The sequence below is a fragment of the Humulus lupulus genome, chromosome 6 (assembly GCF_963169125.1).
Source record: "Humulus lupulus chromosome 6, drHumLupu1.1, whole genome shotgun sequence".
Taxonomy (NCBI): Eukaryota; Viridiplantae; Streptophyta; class Magnoliopsida; order Rosales; family Cannabaceae; genus Humulus; species Humulus lupulus.
Genome location: NC_084798.1, coordinates 23,930,047 through 23,957,271, shown reverse-complemented (window position 1 = coordinate 23,957,271; position 27,225 = coordinate 23,930,047). Strand labels below are relative to the sequence as shown.

Below are 27,225 nucleotides of genomic sequence, written 5' to 3'. Positions count from 1 at the left end.
TGGCAATAACAACTCCCGGAGTCGCATCATCAGGTGTCACAATGATGGTAGGAGGCGTGGTTGGATCATCAACATAGTCCAGAGGAATATCCAGTGACTCTGGGTCTTAATCTTCCTTGGAGTCCCTTAGTTTCTACTTAATAAACGTTAGGATCTGACTGACTGCATCTAGGAATATTGACTGGTTCTTCAGGAGGGTCTCATGTCGACCCTCGACTCTGTCCAACCGCTCAATCAAGTCGGCGAGCTCAGGGGCTGAGGCTGGGGCTGAGGCTGAGGCTGGGGTTGTAGCTGGGGAACCAGGAGGGGTGGGACTTGCAACCTCCTCCTCCTCTGGGGCAGCATCATCAAATGTCTTGGCTGCCTGAGAAACTATCTTCGCGACTTTCTCAAAAGTCGCATCCTCCTCCTCATCAGCCTTCGAGGGATCCTGGCCAAGTCCGGGATAAAGGGGAAGATCTCCCTCTGTCAACGACAAATAATAGTCTTTTTCTGTTGGTCGAGGCTTCAACATCGAAAGGACGATCAACTGCAGACAACATAAAACATTTGGTTAACTCAAATAATCATAAAATATAAGCATATATATAAAAAATAATTGTTTAATGTCAATCAAATATAACTTACATTCTTCTTCGATAACATCGGTGAGATGGCGGACTTGGTGAAATCCTTGTTCCTCCGATGCAACCAACTAAGCATCCTCGGGACCATGTTTCCCGAGCTCACAAAAAACTCCGTCGCAAGCTGTTGGATAGCCTCATATGCCCAATACTGTAAGGTCGGGGCATAACCATACATACTATACTTGGACTCTTGCTGCACCTTGGCACCCTTCTTGCTGTCATAGTTGGCATTTTGCTTCACCATGTCCTTCTTACAAGACTGCAATAGCCTCCTATAAGAGTACGTCCCCCATGGATAGTTGAAGAAGTACTCTACGTCCTCAACAATTTTCAGAATATCTCGCCATATGTGCAACTTGCCCGCTATGGCATTCATAACTTCCTCAACTAACAAACATATACCAAGCTTGTAATGCCCCGAATTCTCCGATGTGGTTTAATGGCGGGATTAGTAGGCCGGGAGGGCCATACTTGTTTAATTAAGCCATTAAATGATATTATGCATGTGTATGTGAATTATATTATAATATGATGTTAAATGCATGCATGTGAGTCCACATTTTTAATTACAGGGGTGTGATAGTAATTTGGCCCGTTGAGGGTAAAATTGTATATTTGTATGCATGTCGGTGATATATGTTGAGACCACATTATAATGTGGGTTTGTTCGAGCCATTCGGCATGAGACGATCTTGGAATATTGATTAGCGGCCTAGTCACAACAGGTTTAAGTTCGGGGCTCGGGATGAGTCTTGGGGTGATTTTAATGGTTAGAGTGTTACCGGGTATTAAAGGGTAACGGGATGTGAATTATTAGTGTTTGAGATTATCGAGAATAGCGGGAATTGGAGAGCGTTAATTATGATTAACGAGATAGGTGAAAAATACCAATTTTGCCCTTGGGAGCCTTTAGAAACTATTAATTGACCTAGGGGTAAAATGGTCATTTCACCTCTAGGATAGATATAAGCCATTTTTGGCTGAGGAAGAGGTAGAAAAACAGAGAAAGTTCAAGAGCTTTCCCGTACCATCTTCCCTTCAGTTTTTTTTGTGATTTTTGAACCATTCTTGAGGATTCAAGCTTGGGAAGCAAGCCTTGGAAGTTTGGGAGTGTGTTCCTCCATTGAAGAGCATCATAAGCTGAGCTTTGGGTAAGTTTCTAACCATAGAATTCTCTGGTTTGCCCTGTTTTAGTTCTGTATTACAGTTGAGATTTCTAGATTGAATACTTGGTTTTGTTGGGAGTTTTGGCTAGGGTTCTTATGGTTGTGATGTTTGGGGTGTGTTAGGATGGTTTTTGGGTTCATTTGGCATCAAAAATGGGATTTGGAAGCATTGGAATCAGATTAGAATCGAAGGAATTGAAGAAGAGGGTTTCAGGGGGCATCTGGTCTGGAGGTAGCGCTATAGCGCCCACCCTAGGGCGCTACAGCGCTACTCAGGAGGCTTTTTGGGCGTGTTGGGGGTTCTGAGTATAGCACTGGGGTGCTAGGGATCAGCGCTGTAGCACTACTCTGTTCCTTCAAAGTCCCGTTTTGAGTGTTTTTAAGGGTTTTTGACTTGGGGTTTCAATCCTTAAGGCCCAGGATCGAATCTACTCACCGTGTGGGTATGTTTCGAGGTCCCGAGAGTGGTGCTTAGGTTAAAACCCTATCCATGTTGATTCTCATTAATGGAGGCTATAATTGGTTGTGATTAGGTAACTGCTAAGGAATCAAAGGTCGATCGTTCTCAGGAGTCGTTCTTACTATCATTTCTCGCTCGAACCAGAGAAAACTGCACCCCATATGTGACATGCATGATTATTCTTGAGGCATGTTGATTGTGTAAATGTGGACATGTATTGATTAATGAATGCTTAGCAAATCTTTCTCACTTGTGTATGGCCCTGACTCATTAGTCAGAATTGGCAAAGGTGTCGGTATCAACTGTAAAGCTGTGACTAATTAGTCAGGTTCAGCAGTGGTACTGGGCACTGGTCACATGGTGTTGACTCATAAGTCAGGACGGCCTTATCGTGTTTAACGTAAGCCAATAAAGATTAGATCTAATCGATATCTGCATTGGATGACTCAAAGAGCATTAATGCCGGACCGACCTCAAGTTCGATGAATATTATAAGCGCTTGTGTGGCTTACCCATCAGTCACTCATCTGTTAAGTTAGAGACTTACCTATCAGTCTCTCATCTGTTTAAGGCTAGTGGCTTACCCAGCAGCCACTCTTTTGTTTAAATTAGTGACTTGCTTGTCAGTCACTCAGTATGGTTTTCTAGAACCTCAAGTGATATTCACTCATCTGTTTAAGAGCTATAAGCTCTATGTGATTATAATGATAATCATTTGATAATGTTTGTATACAATGCTGGGCTTTGGCTCATGGGTGCTATGTGGTGCAGGTAAAGGGAAAGAAAAGTTCACCCAGACTTGAGTGGAGAGCTTAGGTGGTGATGTGTACATATGGGGCCGCTTGACCACCACGGCCAAGGAGTTCTCAGAGGAATTACGGGGTTTACCCTATTTTTGCCGCTTAGGTCGGCGGGTTTGTAATTTTGAAACAGTAATGACCTTTTTGAGTTGTAAATAACTTGTAAATGTTCTTGTGGGCCCATGAACAATTTTATATATTAAATAAGACATATCTTTTCCTTTTTGTTGATTTTCACCTTAGCCTGTTAATGACACTTAGAACACGTTTTTAACCAAAGGACTCGGGTAGCGGGTCAAATTTCCGGTTCACCGTTCACCGTAACGGTTCTGGGGTAACCAGGGCGTTACAAAGCTTGTACACATCTTCGACAACAGTATAAGTCTTGAAAGCATGGTCCACCTGTGAGAGCTTTACTTTCTCAACATCGTTGAAATAGTCCTTTATTAATCAGTCATTGAGATTACGCTTTTCCAACTCTTCTGGTTACGAGAAGGTACTAAAATTCAACCCCGCCAACAGGGCAAACTCTCCCATGCCGAATCTACAAGACTTCGACCCAAAGAAGAAAGGCACCTCATATTCGTTGTTGCTGGCGATTTTCCTCAACAGAAGTTGATGCACCAAAACTCCAGAGAAATTAAACTTCGAAGCCAAAAAGAACTGCTTGAAAGGGGATTCCTTAGCCCTTTCTATCAGCCTGAGGTCCACAAACCTAGTCTTAATGTGATTTAAAGTGATACTACCCTGATATGTCACTCGACTAGGAAAGTGATCACTAAACGAAACAAGTAACTTAGGCATATGCAACATAAAAAAAATTGGTAAGAAAATAAAATGTTAAACAAAATTGGGAAAAAATTAAAAAAAAAAATCATCAAAAAACTGAAATAAGTTGTCATCGAGCTATAATCGAGCTGCAACATACCCTATCGAGCAACTATCAAGTCTATCGAGCAATATCAACAACCTAAAACTATAGAGACTATCGAGCTAGTGTCGAGCCTATCGAGCTAAGAAAAATCTGTCTACATAAATAACCATGAGCTACAATCAAGTCTAATATCAAACCATTATCGAACCTATCGTGCCCTTTTAATCTAATACCACATATCCATCGAGCCTACTATCGAACCATTATTGAACCTATCGAGCCCTTTTTATCTAATACCACAGATCTATCGAACTCCTATCGATTCACCTTCGAACCATTCAAACTACCCTATCAAACCATAATTGAGCCTATCGAGCTAGTTTTCATATATTGCCATAGATCAATCGAGCTTCTATCGAATCTTCATCGAACCTGTCGAGTTACTGGTTCAAACCCAGAAAAAACCACAGAAAAACCCAGACCTAAGAATTTCCATACCCATTCCACACCACCAGATTCAAAGGGATCAAAACAACAATAATGACCACGAGGGTTCAAGAATTTACCTTAATGAGAATATGGGTTCGATTGACGGGTTCGACGTCGTGGGTTTCAAGCTTCATTGTCACCGTTGGTTCGACAAGTTCGATGGGTTCTGGGTGGCCGACTTCGGAGAAGAGAAAGAGAGAGGGTGAGATCGATTCTGGGTTTTGTTTTTTGAGGTTTGGCTTCGGTTTTGGTTTGGGTTTCGGGTATTGAGAGCAACTCAGAGATAGAGAGAGTGAGAGAGTTTGTGGGGGGAAAATTTTGGGTGGGAAAAAATTAGAGAGGTATTTTTGGTACTTGGTGAAAGTTTAGAACCAATTTGAAAAACTAATTAGTGCTGGTATTATTTAGTAATTATACACACTATTATGCATAAGTAATGAAATTTCTCTTCCACAGTAATAGAAGACAAGTACAAGCTAAAACATACTAATTGGACCCATAAGTGTCACACTCTTATTCGTTCAACTTATTATATATATATTTTTTAAAAATAATTTGAATTAATTTTAATATATAAAAAATTGTTTTAAAAATAATAGCATAATAAAATTTAGAAAACTAAATAAAATAAAAGAACTAAAAACATAAACGAGATTGAGCCAAATACAATTTTGTTTGGGTTAAATTTGTAAGTTTATTAAAGTTGTTCAATTTAACAATGCTGCTTTTTTTGTGTGATATTTGTTCATATATTTAACGCACATTATATTTGCACTCCATAATTTGATTAGTACATCTTATTTTTGTTAAAAATTAATATATATATTAAATAATTTTTTAAAACTTTTGCTTTAATTTTTTTTATTTTTCATATTCTAAAAAATAAATATAAATAAGGGTTTATACTTTTTTGGACCCTGTATTTTTCCCCATTACACGTTTGAACCCCATATTTTGTCTAATTATTTTTTGGACCTTGTGTTTTTTAAAATAGTAAAAATAAGCTCCTGAAATCAATTTTGGTCAACAAAATTTTAAATATCCCCAAAATACCCTCTGTTTTTTAGGTTTTAAAATACTAGAAAATATATTCAATGAATTTAAGATATTATAAAGAAAAACTAAAAATTAAAAGAATTAAATAAATGAAATAGAAGAGGTAAAAGGAAAGGAAAAATCGTTTTACCTTTTTGTCTTCCTCAAGCAACTGGAGAAAACCAGAGGAAGAAAGGCGTCGACATCAAAAGCACTAACTTGTGATTTCGTGCTAAAGGAGTCGAGTGTGGAGTGGAAACTCATACCCATAAGGTGAGTCCTGCATTTTGAGCAGTTCTTCCTTCTTCTTGTTCAAAGGAGCATAAGCTCTATACTTTTCAAAGGAGACTCATGTTTGACGATTATTTTGTCAATAATGCTGAAGAATCTGTAATGCTCTAAACTAATTTTGTTGTACTTTGACTGTAGGCAAGATCTGACATTAGTCCATATGGAAGAGGAAGGGAGAATACGATTTGGGGCGTTTCACTGATGATGGGTTATCTAGGTATTAGTTAGAAACTTATTTCTGTTATAATTTTATTGAAACTTGTTTCTACTAGCTGTTATAATTTTCATTTTTAATTATCCATTTATATTTGAGCTTTAATAGTTTGAGGAGGTGCTGTACTGACTACATTATAATTCTATTCACCCCAGTTCATGACCTTGTGTGTCTCTTTTCTTTGAAACAGATAGAACTACTCATTTGCATTTAGAATTTGACCTTTTAAATGTTTAAAACAGACATTTTAGGGGGAAGGCCATCTATTTAGTCTTATACTCAAAAGTGTATCTACAGGTTTGATGGCTTCAGGTAGCAACAGCTAGTCAATTTTTTATTTCTTACACAATTTGAACATTTGGTGCTCTCACATTTGCCATAATAATGACCACAAGACAGGTACTTTTTATAACTATTCTGAACAAAAAATTTCCTTTTTTCATCATTAGCTAATGACTACTGACAAACCATGGTTTATGACTTTTCGTTTTGGTGATATAAAGTTGGTGAGCATTTTGCTGTCATGCTTGTGGTTTTCCCACCCTCTTAGCTGGGAACAATTCATTTGAGCAGTAAGTCTCAAGTCTCATATTTTAATTATACTTTATATCTTTCCTCAAAGGAAGTCCAAATTATAGATTGACTAAAGTTTTTTTTTTCTTTTCAGAATATAATTGTTTTTAAAAATATACAATTTGATGCTATAGGAAATTTTTTCTTTTTCTTTCTCTCTTTATTTTCATGTAATTACTTTTAAAATTCTACCTTGCTCAAAATGCATAGTAAGTTTTATAGTTTATTTATTTACTCTTTCTTCTTATGGCCCTTGAAATACAGACTCTCTTTTCACATTCATGAGTTGAACCAAATTACAGATTGGTGTGCTTAATTATGCACATCTCTGTTGATTTTGTTTTATTATTATTTTAATTATACAGACTTCATCTTCTTGTTTTGTTTTTTTTCTCCAACTCATCGATTGGAAGGCTGAAGAAAATTAGGGCAAAAGTTAATGTCCTTCATCTTCCTTTTACTATGTCTCCCTCCATTTAATCTCCTTCTTCCTCCTATTACCATGTGTTTCATTCTATTTTTTCTTCCCCTTTGTTTGTCCTACCTGTAATGAGTATTAAAAAATTTCTGGGTTTTGCAAGTTTCAATTTTTTGGGTGGCTATTATGTTTTAGGTGTATATGGGTTTTGCAAGTTTCAATTTTTGGGGGTGGATATTACGTTTTGGGTGGTTATGGGTTTTGTATGTTTTGTATGATCATCTTATTTTTTTATTCAAACAGGAGAATGACATCCTACAACAACATTTCTATATGCAAAAATCGTGTGAAGTTCAGAAATAAGAAATGCGAATGTGGAAAGAAGTGTTTGGTGAAAATTATTGACTCAATAAATAATCCAAACACACTTTATTTTTGCTGCCAATTTGGGGAGAGGGATGTGATTATTTCTCATGGTGGGGAAATGAAGACGTTGGATATGAAGGTAACCTGAAGGAATAAAAAGAGCAAGAAGAAAGTTCATTGTGATATGCTTCAAATATGATACATTGCAAAGCTTCGAAGTAAATCTCAATGCTGGGAAATTGTTCAAAAATTTTGCAACAAAATTCTTGTTCTTTTGTGTATGATAATAATCTAATAATAATGTATTGTAATGGTACCTTTATAGAATATCTTATTGTACTTTACTTCAATTTTAGAAGAAATTAATCTAAAGTTGGTATGCAAAGTATTATTTGTTAATTGCACTAGTATATATACACCAATGTCCATCAACCATGCTTTCATTAGATAGATAAAATACTACATTCTTCAATTAGTAAAGTAAATCAGATAATAACCAAAATACATTTGTGTTGCTTACAAGGTTTAAAATGCAGTAACAAAAATACATTTTTGGTATTAGACTTAGAGTGTTGAGTCAATTTAAGCCAAAATGCAGTCACTGTGTGGACATTCAGAAAGACCATTTTTTTCAAAAGAGAAACCCACCTCAGACCTAAACTAACAAATCTATTGCATTCACCGTGTTGGTTGAGTTTGGAACAAATCTAGTGGTAGCTCAACTATGGTCAACTCCTCAGCCTCAGTTTCTTGAGCATGTTCCTCAACTTCAATCTCAGATTGTTCCATATCTTACATTAAGCAAGTAGTTAAAAATAGACACAAAAGAGATCATGTTGAGTGATGTATAAGCAATCAAAAAATTTAACCTCGATTGTTGCACGACGAATGCCACCACGACCTCTGCCGCGGGTCTTCCTTTGCCTCTCCCTCGGTTTCCTTGAGTAGAATTTGTGTTTGGTGCAGCAGACATGGTTGCCTTATCCTTGCTTTGGCCCCTACCTATTCCTTTACCTCGTCCCCTGCCTCTTCTTTGTACTGGAGTTGTTGGTGCTGGATGTTCTACAACTAGAGGCGCCTTGCATGTACGTCTAGTACGACCAATTTCCTTACAATTTTTGCAAGTCTTTGAGCTGGATATAGGTTTCAAGGTCCGCTCTTCCCCTTCAACCTTCCTTCTACGAAGCTTTTTTGGTCTCCCTAGTTGTCTTCTAACAAGTGGGGGAAAAAGGAGTTTATCCTCAGAAGGAGGCCACATGGACTCATCTGGTAATGGGTGTATGACTTTTTCATAAGTCTTTCTCCATTGTTCTGTTGTGAAGTAATTAGAACAGTAGTCATAGATGTTTGCCCTTATATTGTTGATGCATGCAGCTGCATGAACACAAAGGTACCCTCAAATTTGCCACTGACCACAAATACAATAACCTTCATCTAATTTCACAGTGCAGTTGTTGTTCTTGTAGTCCACTTGAAACTCATAACCCCATACTCTGGTGACTTGAGCAAATCTTGATTTCTTCAAAATTTCAGTAACTTTTAGTTGTATTTTTGGAGTTAATTTTTCTTTCCACCTATCAGCCGTGACCTTCCTTGCATACATCATATTTGAATTCTAGATTCGAAGGCCTTCTAGCAAATCTACTAGAGGCTTGAAGCAAACCTCTTCTATCCAGTCATTAAATGATTCGACGTGGTTGTTTGTTAAGTGTTCAACTTTAACATTTGGATCGAAACAACTCATCGTCCAATGTTTAGGATCTATGTTTGACAACCATGTGTACGCCTCCTTGTTGAATGATTTGATTTGGTTCATAATATTCTAAAATTTTTGTAAGTTTGTCGTTTCAGCAGCTGCCCAAAAGTAGTTTTTCAAGTAAGAAGTGCCAAACTCTTTCACCATATTATTTTCAATATGGAAACAACAATAATGATGGTTGTTATCCCCATTTCCTACATGGGCTCGGATTCTTCGTCCAGGCCCATTGTCAGGGGCCATGTAAGCATGCGGGCCCGACCCAAGGCCTCTTGGTACGGAGAGTGTCCAAGGGGAAGGGTATGGACCGGGGATGCATGGCGAGGTCCATTGGAGGGGTCCGGAATGTCCCTCCGGGTCCGTCCTCCACGACGATAGTCCGAGCGGTGCACAAAGCATTCGGACCCTCGAGGCCTACACGTCCAGGTCCTGGACCCTGATACGGTCTGGGCCTGTGGTAAACGAAGCGGGACAAAGGTAAACAGACCCGGATCACCTCACCCCCCGGTTGAAGGGGCCAAGGGTCCAGGACCCTGAAGCCGCCTCATTCCACGTGGGCGTTGTCCCTACTTTTCACCTGCAGAAAAGGTCACCTCGGGATTGCACGCCGTTGTGTCAGGCCTGCGCAGCCAAGTACTCTGACTGATCTTGTCTCCTGAATCTGCCTCGTGACTCGAAGTGGCCAGACCAAAAGCGCCGTTTTGTCGGGCGAGATGTAGCCCTAAGGTCAACCTGTTGGGCCTTAGCTGGCTTGGGATTTATGTATTTTGTACCTCTTGTATCGGGCCTCCACTAGAAAGGCCACATATATTCATTTCTCCGATGGGCCTGGGTCGGACCCGGCCCAGACCCGGTGTTCCCCTAAGCCTATAAATATAAGCTACAAAACACTGTAAAAGGGGTCTCCTTTCACCAAAAAGACAGTAACCCTGTCAAAATATAGAGAGAAAACTCCATTGTAAAAGGTTCTTCAAGCTCTAATAGTATAGACTCGTGGACTAAGGCTAGTTAACGCCCCAACCATGTAAAAACCCCGTGTTAATCTTCTGCTTTCATTATAATTATCAGTCAATATTAGTTATTAATAGAGTTGCCGAAAATCTCGGTTAACAATGGCTAACATCTGTTATAGTGCTTACGGCTTCTATTAACCCCTGCATCATATGAAATTTGTGTATTGTCATTCTATAATAATTATATAATAATTTTCTCCAATCTAGGAAACAGATTAATCACCTTAGTTTATCACCTAGGAAACAAATCAATCAAATGCAATAGATTAGAAAATAGGCTATACTTTTTGTCTATCACTCATTATGCACCAATGTTGTCCATTGATGGCTTTTTCTCCAATTGCCTCAGTTAAAAGCTGTAGAAACCACTTCCAACTTTCATTGTTCACAGCTTCCACTATGGCATAAGCAATGGGATAAAATTGCATGTTTGCATCGAGTCCAACAGCAGATAATAGTATACCCTTATAAGGGCTTTTCAGATGGCAACCATCTAGGCCAAAAAAAAGGTCTGCATCCAGTTAAAAATCCAGCTTTTAAACCTTCATAACAAACAAAGCACCTCTTACATTGAGGCTACATTACTGAGGGAATAGAATCTGAAGCTTCATTGCCATCTTCTACAGTTTTTGTTTCCATAGCTACTAGCTCAGATTGTACAATAGTTGTACTACCAGGGTTGGTGGCTGTAATCATTGATGCATATCTTCTCATCTTGCCATAAGGTTGCGCATGGTCAACCTCAATTTCACCTTTGGCCTTCTACCTTGCCTTCCATAACCTCCTGTTGTCGACCTCAATCCCATACTCATTCTTCAAGTGTTCTCTCATACCCTTCAAATTCATTTATGTATTCGATTAGAACAACCTTCTCAGTTTCATCCCTAGCCAAGTACTATTTGCTGTCCTATTTCTTCGTACACACTGACATGTATGGCTTGGGTTGAGTGTTTTTATCACAAAATTTCTTTGATCAGGGGTGATTGAGGCGTGTACCCTCCATGGCCAGCCAATTCCTCTGCAACCATATGTTAACCTAATTCTTTCATGCTTGATTTTTTTAAGTTTAAAACCTTCTTGCACTACAAAATCTTTCAGGATGTCACCAAAATGTTGGTAGTCACAGAAGCTCAACCATTGTCGAAGCACTATCCTTCCATCAACATAAATTTGCTCATTTTCAGGTACATGAATGTTTGATTTAAGGTCAATTCCATCTCTTGTAATTCTTTTCCAATTTATGTGGTCTTCTTCTTCACTACCATAACATTGCCCAATTGCATGTTCTGCATCACTACTTGTCAATGATGCCATCTCAGCATTTGTACTCTCACCATCCTCTTCACTGTAGTGCTTTCCTTCTTTCCATTCCAGATCACTTTCATCTATAGGTGATGATAGTGATTGTAGTTGTTCACCTTCATAGACAATATGACTGCCCTTTCGAGTTTCATACATATGCCTTTCACTTGGACCAACCACGTTTGATGAGCTAGGACAATGGTAGGTAAAAAATATTGGACCTAGCTGGGGTGAACATCTTGTTGTGACTGAAATTGTAACAACATTGCCAAAAAAAAATTAGATACATAATTTCAAAATACAACAACAATAACAACAATTTCACTCATTACCTATAGCACATGGAGTTTCATTTTCCATTTCAGCTTCAGTAGTTGCCTTCTCAGTTCCAGCAACTTGTGTTTCCTCAGTAATTGAAGTTCTCAACCTGGATAGGGAAGGGCATGCCCTTTTCCTTGCAACTTGTTTCATCCTCTTTGGTTGTGGCAAGTTGGGATTGGGATTTGTAATTTCAGTTGGGTCAGCTGCATTTTCAATTGGGTCAACTTCATATACAGAGTCTATTAGAACTGCAAAAACACCTTCTGCATTGCCACTTGGTGCAAGGACATCAGTCACCTCATCATTCTTTACAACTACATCAGATGGTAACTCTTGCAATGCAGTGGTTTGAACCATGGTTTTGTTGTACATTATTGGTCACCAATGGGGTGCTGTCATTAGAAATGCCAATTGGTCAATGAGGTATTCATACTACAAATACAAAGCAAACAAAATAAACTAACTCAAAGCAGTAACAAAGCCAAACTGATTGCATGTGTATTATAGTTTTAATAATGCCAATCTTTTGTATTTTTTAACATAACAATTGGGAAACATGGAGGTGCTCATTTTATACAAATGTTTTGAGGAGAATATATATTCATTCCCTATTCAAACTTTTGGAGAACGTCTACATATGTATATATATATTCCTTGCTTGATAGTTTCTTAATTCATGTTTATGTATGTGTTTTTTTGCTAATACAGAGAAGACAAGGGCATAGTTGCATATGTATTCATAATGTTACACATACTATACTCATAGATTATAAGTTTTACATAAATGAATAATAGCAAGTAGCAGATAGTTCATCATACATAATAACGTGGTGATTCTTTAAAGAAGTCAACAAGATTATTAACTCTTATTAATTTTTTTTAATGCTTTCATGCCAAGATTACATAAAGGTGGAGAAAACATGTTTGACTCTCTCTTTCAATGCACACTCTATTTTTCAAAACTTAATTTCTAGTGCACCATTTTCTATTAAAAAAATTCTAACTTGAAGTTTGCACTTTCGTCAACTTTCCAAAATGATCATCAACTAAAAACTAAAAAAAAAAAAAATCCCTAGTCCAAACATCCATTTTACCCACAAAAACTAATGCCAAAAAAAAATATACTTCCAATTATTTGAAGAAAAAAACAAACAAAACACACCACATGCATTAGCCAGAAGTTTAAAACCAAAAAAAAAAAAAAAACAGAATAAAAAGAAGGAAGAACTGCTCAAAATGCAGGACTCACCTTGTGGGTACGAGTTGCCACTCCGCACTCAACTCCTTCAACACGAAATCCCAGGTTAGTGCTTTTGATGTCGCCGTCTTTCTTCCTCTGGTTTTCTCTAGTTGCTTGAGGAAGACGAAAAGGTAAAATGATTTTTCCTTTCCTTTTACCTCTTCTATTTCATTTATTTAATTCTTTTTATTTTTAGTTTTTCTTTATAATATCATAAATTCATTAAATATATTTTCTAGTATTTTAAAACCTAAAAAACAGAAGGTATTTTGGGGATATTTAAAATTTTGTTGACCAAAATTGATTTCAGGAGCTTATTTTTAAAAATACATGTCCAAAAAATAATTAGACAAAACACGGGATCCAAACGTATAATGTGGAAAAACACAGGGTCCAAAAATGTATAAATCATATAAATAATATATATTTTAAATATTTAAATAAAAAAATTAAAACAAAAAATATATAAAATCTTATTAAAATAAGAGTTTTTCTACAAAATTATACATTATTTAAAAAAAAATTATGAAAACAATAAAAAATAAAATTATTGAAATTAACAAAAAAAGGCTTTAGAGAATATAAAAAAATATTGAGAAAAAGTGTTAGAAATGATTTTAAAAATTAATTTTTTAAATTAATGAGGTGCCTGTATATATTCTTGAGTTGGGTGTAAATACAATGCCCAGTTTTTAATTCACAGGTATAATGTTAAGGCTTCATGTTTATATTTTATCATTTGGTTTTTTAATATTTCAAACATTTCATTAATTTATGTGATATTAATATCAATCTCGTAATACGACCAACATCCTAAGCAATCTAATCAACTCACTATTTTTCTTATTAATTTGTAAAGCAATCAAATCAACTACTTAATAGAAATAGAGTATTAATTTTTTATTACACAGAGCACTTACAATAGATGTTCTACTCCATTTTTTAAAATATATTATCAAAACTCTACTTTTTTTTTTATTTTACATCAAATATTTATATTATACCATACATCAGCTTCTCAATTTCTTCTCTATATTTTATCTACATTATTAAATATTATTTTTTTAATCATCAAAATACTAAAAAAATGAGAGAAATAAAGAAAAAAAGAAGAAAATATAATTAAAATGTAAAGAGAAAGAATGAAAAAATAATAAAATATTTTTACCTTAATGGATAGTTGTCTCTAAATGTGGAGTGGTATTATTTATTAAGGTAAAAAAATGTATAATAACTCAAATTTAGCTTAGAAACTCATTTTTACAAAAAAATAAAAAATTATTATTTTAAAAAATAAGCTACTTTACCTCATCCATTGAAAGTGCTCAACCAAATTAATATGAGAAAACAACCAAATCAACATCCTTAAGCAACCAAATCACCTATAAATTTTTTTATTAGATCAACCTCATTTAGCAACCAAATCAAATATGTATATTCTAATAAACCTCAAATAGCAACCAAAACAATTTATGTAAGCAACCAAATCAACATCATAAACTAACCAATTAAACTATATTAATTATTATCAACTTATGTAAGACCATCTCCAATGAGAGATGTAAATATTATGTTATATTTGACATAAAAAATCAATATGTTATACATTTGACACAATTTTTAGCACATGCTCCAATGCACTTTTGTAAAAGTTGATGCAAAAATTAATCATTCATTAATGCTCATTTGATATTTATTAAAAATATAAAAAAAAAAGTAATAATTTTTTGTATATTTTATTGTTAATAGTTAGAAATAATAATAAAATAATAAGGTAAAAGTCTAGCATTCAATGATGATTGTTAAAATATAATACTAAAATAATAAAAATAACATAAAAGTAAATAAAAAAATGTAGCATTTATGGTGATGCAAAATATGCATCATGCTATATTGTGTGCCAAATTTGGCACAATTTTTAGTATGTGTCAAATTTGGCATACCATTAGACAACTTTTTTGTAAAATGAGTTATATTTTAGCAATACATCACCAATTCGGCACTCCATTAGAGATGTTCTAAGTAACCAAAATGAACTTTAATCAACCAAATCAAATATGTAATATCCTTATTACAACAAATAGAAAAACAATTGGAGGGGTCACAATTCATAAAAATGGTCCCCTTACAACCAATACTTACTAGAACTCCCTGGGGTTACTAAGTAAGCATGGACGGAACTGTACTCGAATTGGCCTTTAAGCAAAAATTGCTTATGTTGACAAAACAAGCTTTGTTTTTTTTTTTTTGTATTTTATGAATTTTTTTTTTTAAGATTTAAAAACCTAAAAATTAAAAAAAAAAAAAAACTAATAACAAAAAGTAAAAGATAAATAAATAAAGATACAAATCTAACAATAGAAAATAACAAAAATTATTTAAACAAAAGAAATAAGATGTTCACTAAACCTAAAAATAATTCTAAGAAAAGAAAAACATTAATACATAAAAAAGGGGTAAAAAAAACAAATCCTAAACACAAATAATTAAAAAAAGGAATAAATTAAAACTAAACTAACAAAACATAATCAACCAATTTTATTTATTTATTTTTTTTTTTTTTTACTACAATAAAAGAAAGAGAGATACAAAAAGAAAAAAATGAAATAAATTAACAAGAGAAAAATAAAATAAAAACTAAATACACACACAACAAGCTTTCTATTTTTTTTTTTTTAATTTTAGAAAAAGAAAACTAACAAAATAACAACAAAATAAACTAAGAAAAATAACAAAAAAAAAAAACTAACAATAAAACTAAGAAAAAGAAAGGATAATTTCTTTTTTCTTTTGGCACAAAAAAAAAATGAAAAACTAACTAAAAATGAACAATAAAAAAAATAATGATAGTGATTTTTTTTTCTTTTTTTTTTAAAGATGAAATAAGATAAATCTAAAAAAAATTAGAGAAATGTACACAAAAAGAAAATTATAGAATTACTTACCTCTTTGCAAAATTTATTGAAAACTTTTTTTTTCACTATTACCTCCCCGGCAACGACGTCAAAATTTGTTTAACGCCCAAACGTGACTTTCACTTAGCGGTTGTCGTAGTATAGATCGGGCGGTCGATTCCACAAGGAGGTAAAGAAATAAAGTTAATCAATAAATAAATGTTAGAGATAAATAATGTGAGGAAAATAAAACAAGTGATATTTTTTTGTTGTTTTTGAAATTTAAAGATTAGAAATAAAGATAGAATAAAGTGTGATGTAACAATAGGTAACAAGTAGGAAGGATCAAGAGTCACCAATATGCATACTTATTTATTTGGATCTTTGATTCACAAAAATTACACAAATGGATAGTTCACATCCCAACTATATATTCATTTGGAAGATTAACATTGAAGCACAAATATATTTTACAAAAATGTATTCAAGTGATTATTATTCTTTACTATGAAATGATGAGATCAATCTTATGAGAAATCTAAAAAGGGTTTATACTTTTTTGGGCCTTGTGTTTTTTCTCATTACTTGTTTGGATCCTGTGTTTTGACAAATTACTTTTTAGACCCTATGTTTTGTAAAATGGTTAAAATAGAACCCTAAACCCGATTTTGGTCAATGTTTTCTCAACTAAAATCACAAATAATTTACCAAACTAACAATTCAGAACAAAAATAAAATCATTCTGCTTAAAAACTGTATTGTTATATTAAAAAAAAATTCATCAAAATTGAGTTTAGGATTCTATTTTAACCATTTTACAAAAGTTAGGGTTTAAAAAGTAATTTGTCAAAACACAGAGTCCAAACAGGTAATGGGTCAAAACACAGGGTCCAAAAAGGTATAAACCCATCTAAAAATGACATCATACCATTGACAATAATGCAATAAAAGATTGGACATAAAACCTAACACAAATATTATTTTTACTATTTATAAAATACATAGAAATAGCATGACTAATTCTATATAGATTTTAGCAAAAGTAAATATATATGAATGAGATGGAGAAAATGATAAATATATTATCTATATTATTTTCACTAATTTGATAATACATAGAAAGTGCTTGACAAAATCTATATACTATTAGTAAACATAATTATAGATAACAAGATAAAGAAATAGAGATGAAAGAAAATAAATCACTCAAATATATAAACTTTAAGCACATGGTGAATAAAAAATATCAAACAAAGTCATAGTGCATATAGGATCATCCTAACCTTCCTAAGAATGTTAGCCTATTATGCTAAACATTCTCATGAAATTCTAGAGAGAAAATATGAGAAATGAGACTAAAATTTGGTAAAGTTTTGCTACCTAAAAATTACATACAAAATGTGAAAATGAGTCCCTATTTATAGAGGGAGAAAAAGACTAAAAAGAAATTAAACAACAATTTGGGGTTTACAAAATAAATCTGAAATATTAATAATAAAATATTATTTTGAAAAATCAAATCTTATTATAAATATTGACCTAGTTATTTTTGTGTATGGTTAAAATGCAATTTTTCAAATACACCAAAAAAGATGAGCTTTAAAGTTCAAAATGATAATTTTGCAAGACTCAATACCCACAAAATACGGGTTGAAGGTGGCTGGTGGCAGAGGTGGGTTTTGACCCATTTCCAGCCAGCCAATGAAGGGGTGACATGTAGGCGGGCTGCTGAGCTGAATTGGGCCTCATTGGGGTACTGGGCTTGGAGGAATTGCTGAATGCTGAAGGAGGCGTGAGAGGATTGGGTAGTTGGAGGTTGATTATGGAGATGTGTTTGGGCTTTGCTAGGCAATTGGCCTGCTGGGAAAGGCTGAAGCACGTGGAGTGAAGGAGCTGAAAGAGTATTTGACGTTGGACTTGGAGGCTTGATGCTGAAGAAAAAAAAATGGTGGCCTGGACACGTGGCACAGGGAGGATCAAGGAACTTGGACACGTGGCGCGAAGGGAGATGACACCGGGCACTGGGAGAGAGGAAACCAGGCGGGCTGGGTCTTTGGGCCGAATTCTTGGGCCTATATTTCAAGAAAAATACCATATTTCCCTTCTCTTTTTCAGATTTAAATGTTTCCTTTTTCTCTTCATTTCAACATGTCAAAATACAAGTTTAATTCCTACAAAATAATAATAAATTAAATCATAATCAAATATTTTCATTTATAAAATAAATCATATTAATTCCATAAAAATATTAATTAAAACTCAATTTATTTTGACTATTAAAATCAATAAATGTGTATTTTTCACCCCTAATCAACAATTAAATCAACTTTATTTATCCTAATGAAAATTAAAAATCAACCCGTTCATCTCAAGTATGCAACCGAATCAGCAACAATTTTATATATATTAAATATTGTCAACTTCAAAATTGCAACCAAATCAATGTAACAGATTCTTTAACAACCAAAAGAAAATACTCATAACCAATTCTCATCTACAGAGTTTACCCAATAAGGTGTTGATACGTATGCACAAGACTAACAGTCTCTGAGATAGTATTCCACAACATCAACGGCGGTCAGGTGATGAAAGCGTAATCCAATAGCAACTGTACAAACAAAATGAATGTTTAGTTGCAAGCTAAGACACACCATGTGATTATACTAAGATAACATTTGCATTATCTTCATATTTAACAAAAGATGTTACTCAGTCATTAAAAGATCGTTGTTAGCAATAAACATGTTTAGGCCCAAGGCAACATCAACACCTTGCATGGACATGGTGTCTCCTTTCATTAAATGATAAACGAAAGAGTTGTTGTAAGACAATACCATGTGATGTGATGATATCACCACCCCACTTCACAAGACTTGCTCCATCCACCACTCATTCAAACCAACACAAGATATCCTTCTTCTACTTGTTTCAAATATAAATAAGCATAACATTGGAAGCTAACCATCAACCCAACTAATCACACAACCAAAGCTTTCCACTTCCTTTGAGATCCTCTCTCCATCTTCATTCTCAACTTTTCTCGATCCTTCTCTACGTCCATCGATCACTATGGGTTTCAGTTTGCCAAGAGTAGTTCCAGCTAAGAAATTGCTTCGAAGATCTTTGTCCAACTCAAGCAAAGCAGCTTCAATGGCAGTAGATGTCCCTAAAGGCCATTTGGCAGTTTATGTTGGAGAGAACAAAAAGAAGCGGTTTGTTGTTCCTGTGTCATTCTTGAGCCAACCTTCATTTCAAGACTTGCTTACTCGAGCTGAAGAAGAATATGGATATGATCATCCAATGGGAGGCCTAACAATTCCCTGCTCAGAAGATGCATTTATTGATGTCATCTCCAATCTGAATGCTGCATGAGACTCAACAGAATTAGGCTGATTCATTAGAACATTTTTGTAAAGTGAACATTGTAGAACATATTCTTTTCCACCTTACATTTTATTTTCTTTTCCTTGAGGAGTGAATTATTTCTCCCAGAATGAGAAATGTACAGAGGATGTCATCAAACATGTTGTATCCATATTCCATACTCGTATAAAAGTGATTTTTCTGTTTCTTTCAAGATTTTGTTATTAATTTCCTACAATTCATTTTTATTCATGTCAACATGTTTTAATCTTCAGGACTCTTAAAATGATGCAGTAATATGGCTAAAATCTCTGTCATTAGTTGACAAGTTAGACACTTTCGTAGTTCGATCTAATTTCAAATTACTAATCTAATTTATACTGTCAACAAATAATATTCTGTTGTTATAATTATCAAGTTTGTAGATGTACCAAACAGAGGAACTTTAACTGGAGCTTAGCTGTTGCTGTGTTAGTATACAGAACAACATCACATGGTAGGTCAGTTGGTGCTTCTCATCAACGTATAACCCTTCAGATGGAGAAATGGGCCAGAAATTTGTAACCATTGAAAACTTGTGGTTTTGAGTAGGACCATGAAAGAGGTGGTCAAAGATTATTCAGATTAGTCAGACATATGATGAGGATTAGTCGCATAGAAATTATTTTAAAGTGGTGTATTATGATGTTTAATTAACATAAAACAATTTGGTGATTCAATGTGATTTCTCATGACACCATGCCTTTCCAATGTTCATCAATCATTTTATGTAAGAGTTATGTTTGGATTAGATTCAGGGCAAGATGCGCCTTCATTTCTTTTGGAAGTTTTATTGTTCTTGAACAAATGGATAAAAAAGTATTTACTTTAATATGATTTGAATCTTCTAGTTGTTCTGGATAAAAAATACTTTTCATCCCAATATAATACTCAGTGTTTTTCTCGTTGCATGAAATAAAGGGAATAAGCTAAAATATTCTGTGCCACTAAAAGTATGCAATGACAGTACAAGTTGTACAACTGATACTGATATGTCCCACAATGGGGCAGTGTCTAGTAGATGAACAGATAGAGATTTTAAACTAAAGGCTTCTTTGATTTCAATCTAAATATGTTTGTGACCCTTGGAACTGGGACATTTCTTAGACATCTTTATACAGATTTTGTGATCTGAGTTGGTTTGGTGGGGCTGGGAATGAAAAGCAAGAAAACTTTAGAGAAATATGAAAGTATGATGAGTAGGAAGACAATACCATGTGATTGCCCAATGGCTAATGCTTCTCACCAGACCCCGTTGCCTCTTGAGTCTCATCTGTCCTGCAAGATTGTTGATTATATATACTCATGAAAATAGGTTCCTTAACACAACAAGCCTTCACATTCTAAATCATCAAATCTTTCGTCAGCACTCCTCTGAGATCTCTTTGTTTGTCACTTTTTTTTCTTCCCTTTACAGAAAATTTGAAAAAATGGGTTTTCGCTTTGGTAGCTTAGTTCATGCCAAGCAACTCATTCAGAAGTCTTTTTCAAGTACAAAAGATGTTCCAAAAGGGTACTTGGCAGTTTATGTTGGGGAGAAGAGAATGAAGAGATTTGTGATCCCTCTATCATTCTTGAACCAGCCATCATTCCAAGACTTGCTATGTCAAGCTGAAGAAGAGTTTGGATTTGATCATCCAATGGGAGCTCTTACGATTCCCTGCAATGAAGATGCCTTCATTGAACTTGTTTCTTGCTTAAACATCTAATGATGAGTAGATAGAATTAGTAGACAATCGCTAACAATACTGATTACTACAATTTTGTAAAGGCATATAATGCCAATACCATGTCCATTATTTTTCCTTGGGACCAAAAGTAAAGTCTCCAAGAATGATATAAATGGATACAACTTCACTTTTTCTTCAATGATTTAAGTGTAAAATTTCTTTTCTTCCTCGTATATTCTGATATGGAATCTTTATCCATAGTCTATTTTTGGTTCAACAATTACATGAATAGAACCTCAGCTTGCAAATGGAAAGGATTAAAACAAAAAGCCTATTTCAGTGTCTTGTTTAGAATTATAAATCGGTATTCAGGGGGAAAATCATGAAATCAATGACTCAAACTTCAAAGAAATCGTCCCCGAATTGGTCAATGTACTCATGAATAACCTATGTTTATATAAATCAGTTTGAAGTTAATGTAATGATTAGATTACCAAATCCAAGCAACTTTCATCTTGGATCAGCAAAGAAATCTATAATTTCATCTTACATGAATACTTTTGTCTATTGTCTCTACATTTGCATCCCATATACCAAAGCAAAACCCAAATGTAAAGCAATAAAATGAGTAAGGTGTTTGTTTTCATTCTAATCTAAGCTACAATACTCATAGCTCTTTCTTTTATCATGAGATTGGAAATTCTCAAGGTTTAACAATCCCGCTGTTTGATTACCTTAACTTTATCAATGTTAGGTGCTAGTGATAACTAGAATGTATGTAGCATTTTGAAGAAACTGAACTCAGTGATTTAGTGACTAGTGGTGAAATTAATCTAAGCTAGTACGTTAAAAACAGATTTGCAGCTATACAAACCCACTGTAACTTCTTGAATTATGTTCTAAGACATACCATGTGATCTCTAATGAGCTCATACTACTGAGTAGACACCATTCAAATGTCTCTGTCCTTTAATTTGATGTTGAACAGTCTTGCAAAGCTGTTAATTAGCAAAAAACATGCTTAGGTCCAAAGCAACATCAAGTCCTTGTAATGGGCTGTTAAGTTGACTCTTCAATTAATCAGAATGATAAGGAAGAGTTTGGAAGACAATCCCACGTGATCGCTCTTGGTCCATATATCATAGAAGACCCACTCCACTCGTAAGCTTAGCTCAACCATTCATTCATATCACAGAAGATATTCTTCTTATCAATGTGAATATAAATAAGCATATAGGATTGGAGATTAACCATCAAGGCAACTAACCACAAGCAAAGTTTTCCTAGTTTTCCACAATCTTTGAGAACTTCTCTTCCTTTACACTCTCAAATTTTCTCGTTACTTCTCTACATACACAAATAACGATGGGTTTTCGTGTGCCAAGAGTAGTTCCAGCTAAGAAATTTCTTCGAAGGTCTTTGTCGAATTCAAACAAAGCAGCTTCAATGGCAGTAGATGTTCCTAAAGGCCATTTGGCTGTTTATATTGGAGAGAACGAAAAGAAGCGGTTTGTTGTTCCTGTGACATTGTTGAGCCAACCCCTATTTCAAGACTTGCTTACTCAAGCTGAAGAGGAATACGGATATGATCATCCAATGGGAGGCCTAACAATTCCCTGCACAGAAGATGCATTTATTGAGCTCATCTCCAATCTGAACATCTCATGGAACTGATTAAAATTATGCAGAGTCCTGCAACAATTTTGTAGAAAGAACTTGTCAAAGCATTGTAGATTTTTTTTTTTTTACTTTTCATTCTTTTATCCTTGTGGAGTGAAAAATAGCTCCCAGATTGAGAAATGTACAGAGGATGTTTATTGGAATAGTTGTATCAATATAAAATTCTTAAAAATTCTGTTTCTCTTCACTTTTGGAGTTTGATATATTACAATTTTTATCCTCTCAAAACTTCATTACATTGACTAAATTAACTGATTTAATGCTTAATGTGTTGTTATTATTTTTCTTGTTATGATTTCATGCTTAAGCTTAGCTGTTGATGTGTTAGTATTACAGAACCACATCACATGGTAGGTCAGTTGGTGCTTCTTATTAAAGATAATTAATATGATAAGAAAATTGCTAACAATTGAAAATTTGTGGTGTTGGTTTGAGCCTAAAAGAGGTGGACACAGGTTAAAAGGAAGGACTGGGAGAGGTCCTAACTTATAAATTACTAGAATGCCAATTGATTTGTTGATTTAGTTGGTACAAGGAGAAGTACATGTCCCAGCTTGTCTGCTCACCAACATATGAGTTACCTCACTCCACATATTTCAATAGCTTACCATATTTTAAGTACAAGAAACATTACTATTTCTCTTCCAAGTTTACTATTATTATACACCTTGTACTGATAACATTATATTTCATATGACAATAGAATTCCTAAACCAAGACAGAGACATTAGCTGCTGTGAATTTAGACATTGTGATGATGTTTGTTCCAGATGTTAGCATCATAAAACACAGACCCTTCAAGGATGGTTCAATTCTGGCCCTATTTTGGTAGCACTACCAATTTTTCGCTATTCTAGGAGCAAGAGGTTGTGACTCATGCAATAATATACTACCTCCTTTTGACATGAAAAAATCAATATCAAATGTGGAAAATGGCCAGTACTAAAATCTAAATGGCAATAAGAAACATGATCAACAACTAGTTGGTATTTGTTTTAATTGTCTGTAGAATTAATCAATGTCTCAGACATGTTTCTTTCTGTTCTCTAATTAGTCTAACAGGCTTATCAATATTTAGTGTTAAGTACTACTTTACTTCTTGGAGGTTAGCTCTTGCCATTCATATTAGAAGTGGTAGGACATTATGTTATCTTTATATAGATACATACAGTTAGGTCATTTACATGTGAAGTATTCTTGATACTAAGAAGGACAAACAAACCCATGTGAACTCTATTAAGCTAGTGTCCCTCATGTTCAACAAATCACTGTGATTATGTCAGATAATCTTTCATCTATATAAACATATAAAATAAGGCTCAGTAGCAATACAAGTTTCCTACACCAAAACATCAAAGCTTTCTCCAATTCTCTAAGACCTCAGAGGCCCCAAAGGGCTATATTGTTGTCTGTGTTGAAGAGAAGCAAAAGAAGAGGTTTGTAGTTCCCATTTCCTACTTAAAACAGCCTTTACTCCAAAATATACCAAACCTCTGTTTGGAACTTAAATTGAAAAATTTATCATTGTGCTGTTTGGTTGCCAAGTCTCAATGAGAAAAGGCTTTCCTTTAGAAAGTCAACTCAGCCACAAACCTCACCAAGTAAACACAGTTTTGATATGTGAATTTTCAATGCCCATTAGGCTTCCTCAAGCTTGGATTTTCAAAGCTCATATTCAAACCTCCTTAATGCAGGCACAAGAAGGGAGAGAGTAAGTCAATCATGAAAAGAACACTCCAACACACGCTCAAACGGTCAGACCTTACATAGCAAAGTTTTAGGCCAGACTTGGTTTGTCCCTACAAAGATTGAGGTTCGAGTTTTTCTAAATATTCAAAGTTGTATGTCCCACAAAGTATATTACATAGTTCAATTCCTCCTAAATACCTATATAGCAAGTGCTAAAAATTCCTATAGAATATTGAGTCCAAAATCCGTGAGAAAATTCGGCTTGAAAACATGTGTTACTTACTAACTATAAGAACAATTTTTAGCTAATTCTTTTCATTTTCTAGTTCTAATGCCACCCATCGGAGGAGCTTGTTGCAACATATAAATATATATTCTGTATCACATACAATACAGCGTCTAATTCTAGCTCTATGCATGCATTGGAGCAGTAAAGGGATGAAGCAAATACAGTCAAACCTGGTTCGTCGTCTTTATAGTGCCATACATTCTCAATCATACCGCACGATTCGTTTCGACGGAGCTAAGCCGCGGCCCGAGCCAGAAAGACGTCGTCCCTCTACGTCTAAGGTTCGCAACCCCACACCTTTTGTCTCCGATGTTAAAGAGGTAAACGACCCTGATGAAGCTCTATCTTTGTTCGAAGAGTACAGCCAAATGGGTTTCAAACACGAGTACTCTTCCTACTCTGCGCTAATTTATAAGCTGGCTCGTTTTGGAAACTTCGAAGTTGTTGAGACCATTCTTGGTCAAGTTCGGGAAAGGAATGTTCGGTGCGAAGAGAAACTTTTCATTGCTTTGATTCAGCATTACGCTAAGGCCAGTTTGGTGGAGAAAGCCGTTGAGCTTTTTCACAGAATTCCCTCTTTCAATTGTGTACAGACACGTCAGTCCTTCAATGCACTCCTTAACGTCCTTGTCGATGGTGGTCGGTTTTCTGAAGCAAACGGCATTTTCAATCGGTCCTCTAAGATGGGTTTTCGTCCAAATTCGATTTCATTCAATATAATGATAAAGGGGTGGCTTGAGAAAGGTGATTGGGAAGAAGCGTGCAAGGTGTTCGACGAAATGCTTGAGAGAAAGGTAGAGCCTACGGTTGTGACTTATAATAGTTTAATTGGCTATTTGTGTAAAAAAGGTGAGTTAGATAAATCGATGGGCTTGCTTGAGGAGATGATCCAGAAAGGAAAATACCCTAATGTTGTGACATATGCAATGATAATGGAAGGTTTGTGTTTGTTAGGAAAGTACTCGGAAGCAAAGAAGATGATGTTTGATATGGATTATCGAGGGTGTAAACCAAAGCTTGTGAACTTTGGTATTTTGATGACTGATCTTGGAAAAAGAGGTAAGATTGAGGAGGCAAGAGCGTTAATTAAGGAGATGAAGAAAAGGAGGTTTAAACCTGATGTTGTGACCTATAATATATTGATAAATTATCTGTGCAAGGAAGGTAAGGCAATGGAGGCATATAAAATTTTGATGGAAATGCAAGTTGAAGGTTGTGAACCAAATGCAGCTACATACAGGATGATGGTTGATGGGTTTTGCAGGGTGGGCGATTTCGATGGAGGTTTGAAGGTTTTGAATGCAATGCTGAGAAGTAGACACTGTCCTCGTTTGGAATCATTTAAATGTTTAGTGATAGGCCTAGTGAAGTGCGGTAAGCTTGAAGATGCTTGTTTTGTTCTTGAGGAGATGAGAAAGAAAGATATGCAATTCGATTGTGAAGGATGGGAAGCTGTGGTGGTAGAATCTTGTGGTGGTGATGTGGTTTCATGTGGCATAGTAACTGAACTAATTTCTGCAGTGTAGGAGTGAGACATGAATACGTGAATATAATTTTAGTTCCACTGAAACTACTAGCTATGTTTGCAAGAAAAACTCATATTGCTATCTTTTGGCCTAAATGAGTGTTACAAAGATGGATGGAACTTCTGCTTATGTGATGTGAAAAGGGGAAGTGATAACTAATTTGCAGTCCTTTGGATATGAAACTAGTGATTTTCTGCTAATTGTGGCCATTGCAACTTGCAAAGCTATTGAGTGTTGAAATTTTTGACTTCATTACTTGTGTTGATACAGGGTTGCCTACAAAATAATCAGACAACTCTGGAATGAATTCTTTTTCCTTGGATACATATTTGAAACCAAGTATGCCTCTCTCTCCCTCCACATATTGGAAGAGGTTTATTAGTCACTCCATTGGGACTGGGAGGGAGGTATTTATGAGAAAACATATAGTTTTATGGTGTCATGTTAGTAGTTAAAGAACGAAAAACTTTTGTTGATAGATTTTTTTTTCCACTCCAAAAACTAATTGACTTATTTTTTTCTTGCTTGGGAAACCCCATGTATGCTTGTTTCATTTTTCAGTAAAAATATAGTCAAGTAACTGAATTTAGTCTAATTGCATATTTTACTTTTCCTCATTCATTCTTCTATGGTGGTCATGTAATAGAGTAATTACTATGAGATAGGAGCTTGTGTGCCTTGATACCACATTACATTATTCTATTCTCCTAAAAGCCAAATCTTTTGGGGAGTCAGCCACTATTTTTACTAACAGATACAATTCTTACTTCCTTCAGTATTTACCTTTAAATATATATAAAAAAAAAAACAAGTATGATACAATTAGAAGAATAACTATGACAAATTGATGATTCTAGTCGTGTAATATTTCAAGAAGAAAATTCTTATAAACCATTTCTTTTTATTGTTACACAAGTAGTTATGTCTAATAAGACTCAACCAGCCAAGCAAAAGCTTTTCAAAATGGATAAATATATCGACTCCTATGTTTCTCATTCTAACATGAATTGCCTTACCAAGCTTAACAATCTGAGTTACCTATTACAGTTTTCAAACACATAAAATAAATAAAGAAATGGCTCCAAATGGACTAATTTTATTTGGGACCACACGTAATAGTAGGACACACTT

General features: G+C 34.8%; 3 protein-coding genes across 4 annotated transcripts; all 3 read left to right on the top strand.

The window, feature by feature from the left end:
* The first annotated feature begins 18,747 nt into the window (after positions 1 to 18,747).
* LOC133781920 (auxin-induced protein 15A-like) lies at positions 18,748 to 19,415 on the top strand. The gene has a single exon (XM_062221029.1). It carries the CDS (start codon positions 18,908 to 18,910, stop codon positions 19,208 to 19,210), a length of 303 nt encoding a protein of 100 aa, XP_062077013.1. The 5' UTR covers positions 18,748 to 18,907; the 3' UTR covers positions 19,211 to 19,415.
* Positions 19,416 to 22,150: 2,735 nt separating this feature from the next.
* Positions 22,151 to 22,777, top strand: LOC133781919 (indole-3-acetic acid-induced protein ARG7-like). The gene has a single exon (XM_062221028.1). The coding sequence runs from the start codon at positions 22,276 to 22,278 to the stop codon at positions 22,582 to 22,584; it is 309 nt and encodes a 102-aa protein (XP_062077012.1). The 5' UTR covers positions 22,151 to 22,275; the 3' UTR covers positions 22,585 to 22,777.
* Positions 22,778 to 23,759: 982 nt separating this feature from the next.
* On the top strand, positions 23,760 to 26,728 carry LOC133781916 (pentatricopeptide repeat-containing protein At1g07740, mitochondrial). 2 transcript variants are annotated; one of them, XM_062221026.1, is made up of 3 exons: positions 23,939 to 24,026; positions 24,285 to 24,403; positions 24,711 to 26,728. In XM_062221026.1, the coding sequence occupies exon 3, from the start codon at positions 24,718 to 24,720 to the stop codon at positions 26,092 to 26,094; it is 1,377 nt and encodes a 458-aa protein (XP_062077010.1). In that variant the 5' UTR covers positions 23,939 to 24,026; positions 24,285 to 24,403; positions 24,711 to 24,717; the 3' UTR covers positions 26,095 to 26,728. The 2 variants fall into 2 exon arrangements, with proteins under 2 accessions (XP_062077009.1, XP_062077010.1); XM_062221025.1 differs by having other exon boundaries at positions 23,760 to 24,403.
* Positions 26,729 to 27,225: the final 497 nt, after the last annotated feature.

What these genes read in the sequence shown, in the direction of transcription:
- LOC133781920 (XM_062221029.1), top strand. Translation starts at nt 18,908, where the DNA reads ATGGGTTTCAGTTTGCCAAGAGTAGTTCCAGCTAAGAAATTGCTTCGA.
- LOC133781919 (XM_062221028.1), top strand. Translation starts at nt 22,276, where the DNA reads ATGGGTTTTCGTGTGCCAAGAGTAGTTCCAGCTAAGAAATTTCTTCGA.
- LOC133781916 (XM_062221025.1), top strand. Translation starts at nt 24,718, where the DNA reads ATGAAGCAAATACAGTCAAACCTGGTTCGTCGTCTTTATAGTGCCATA.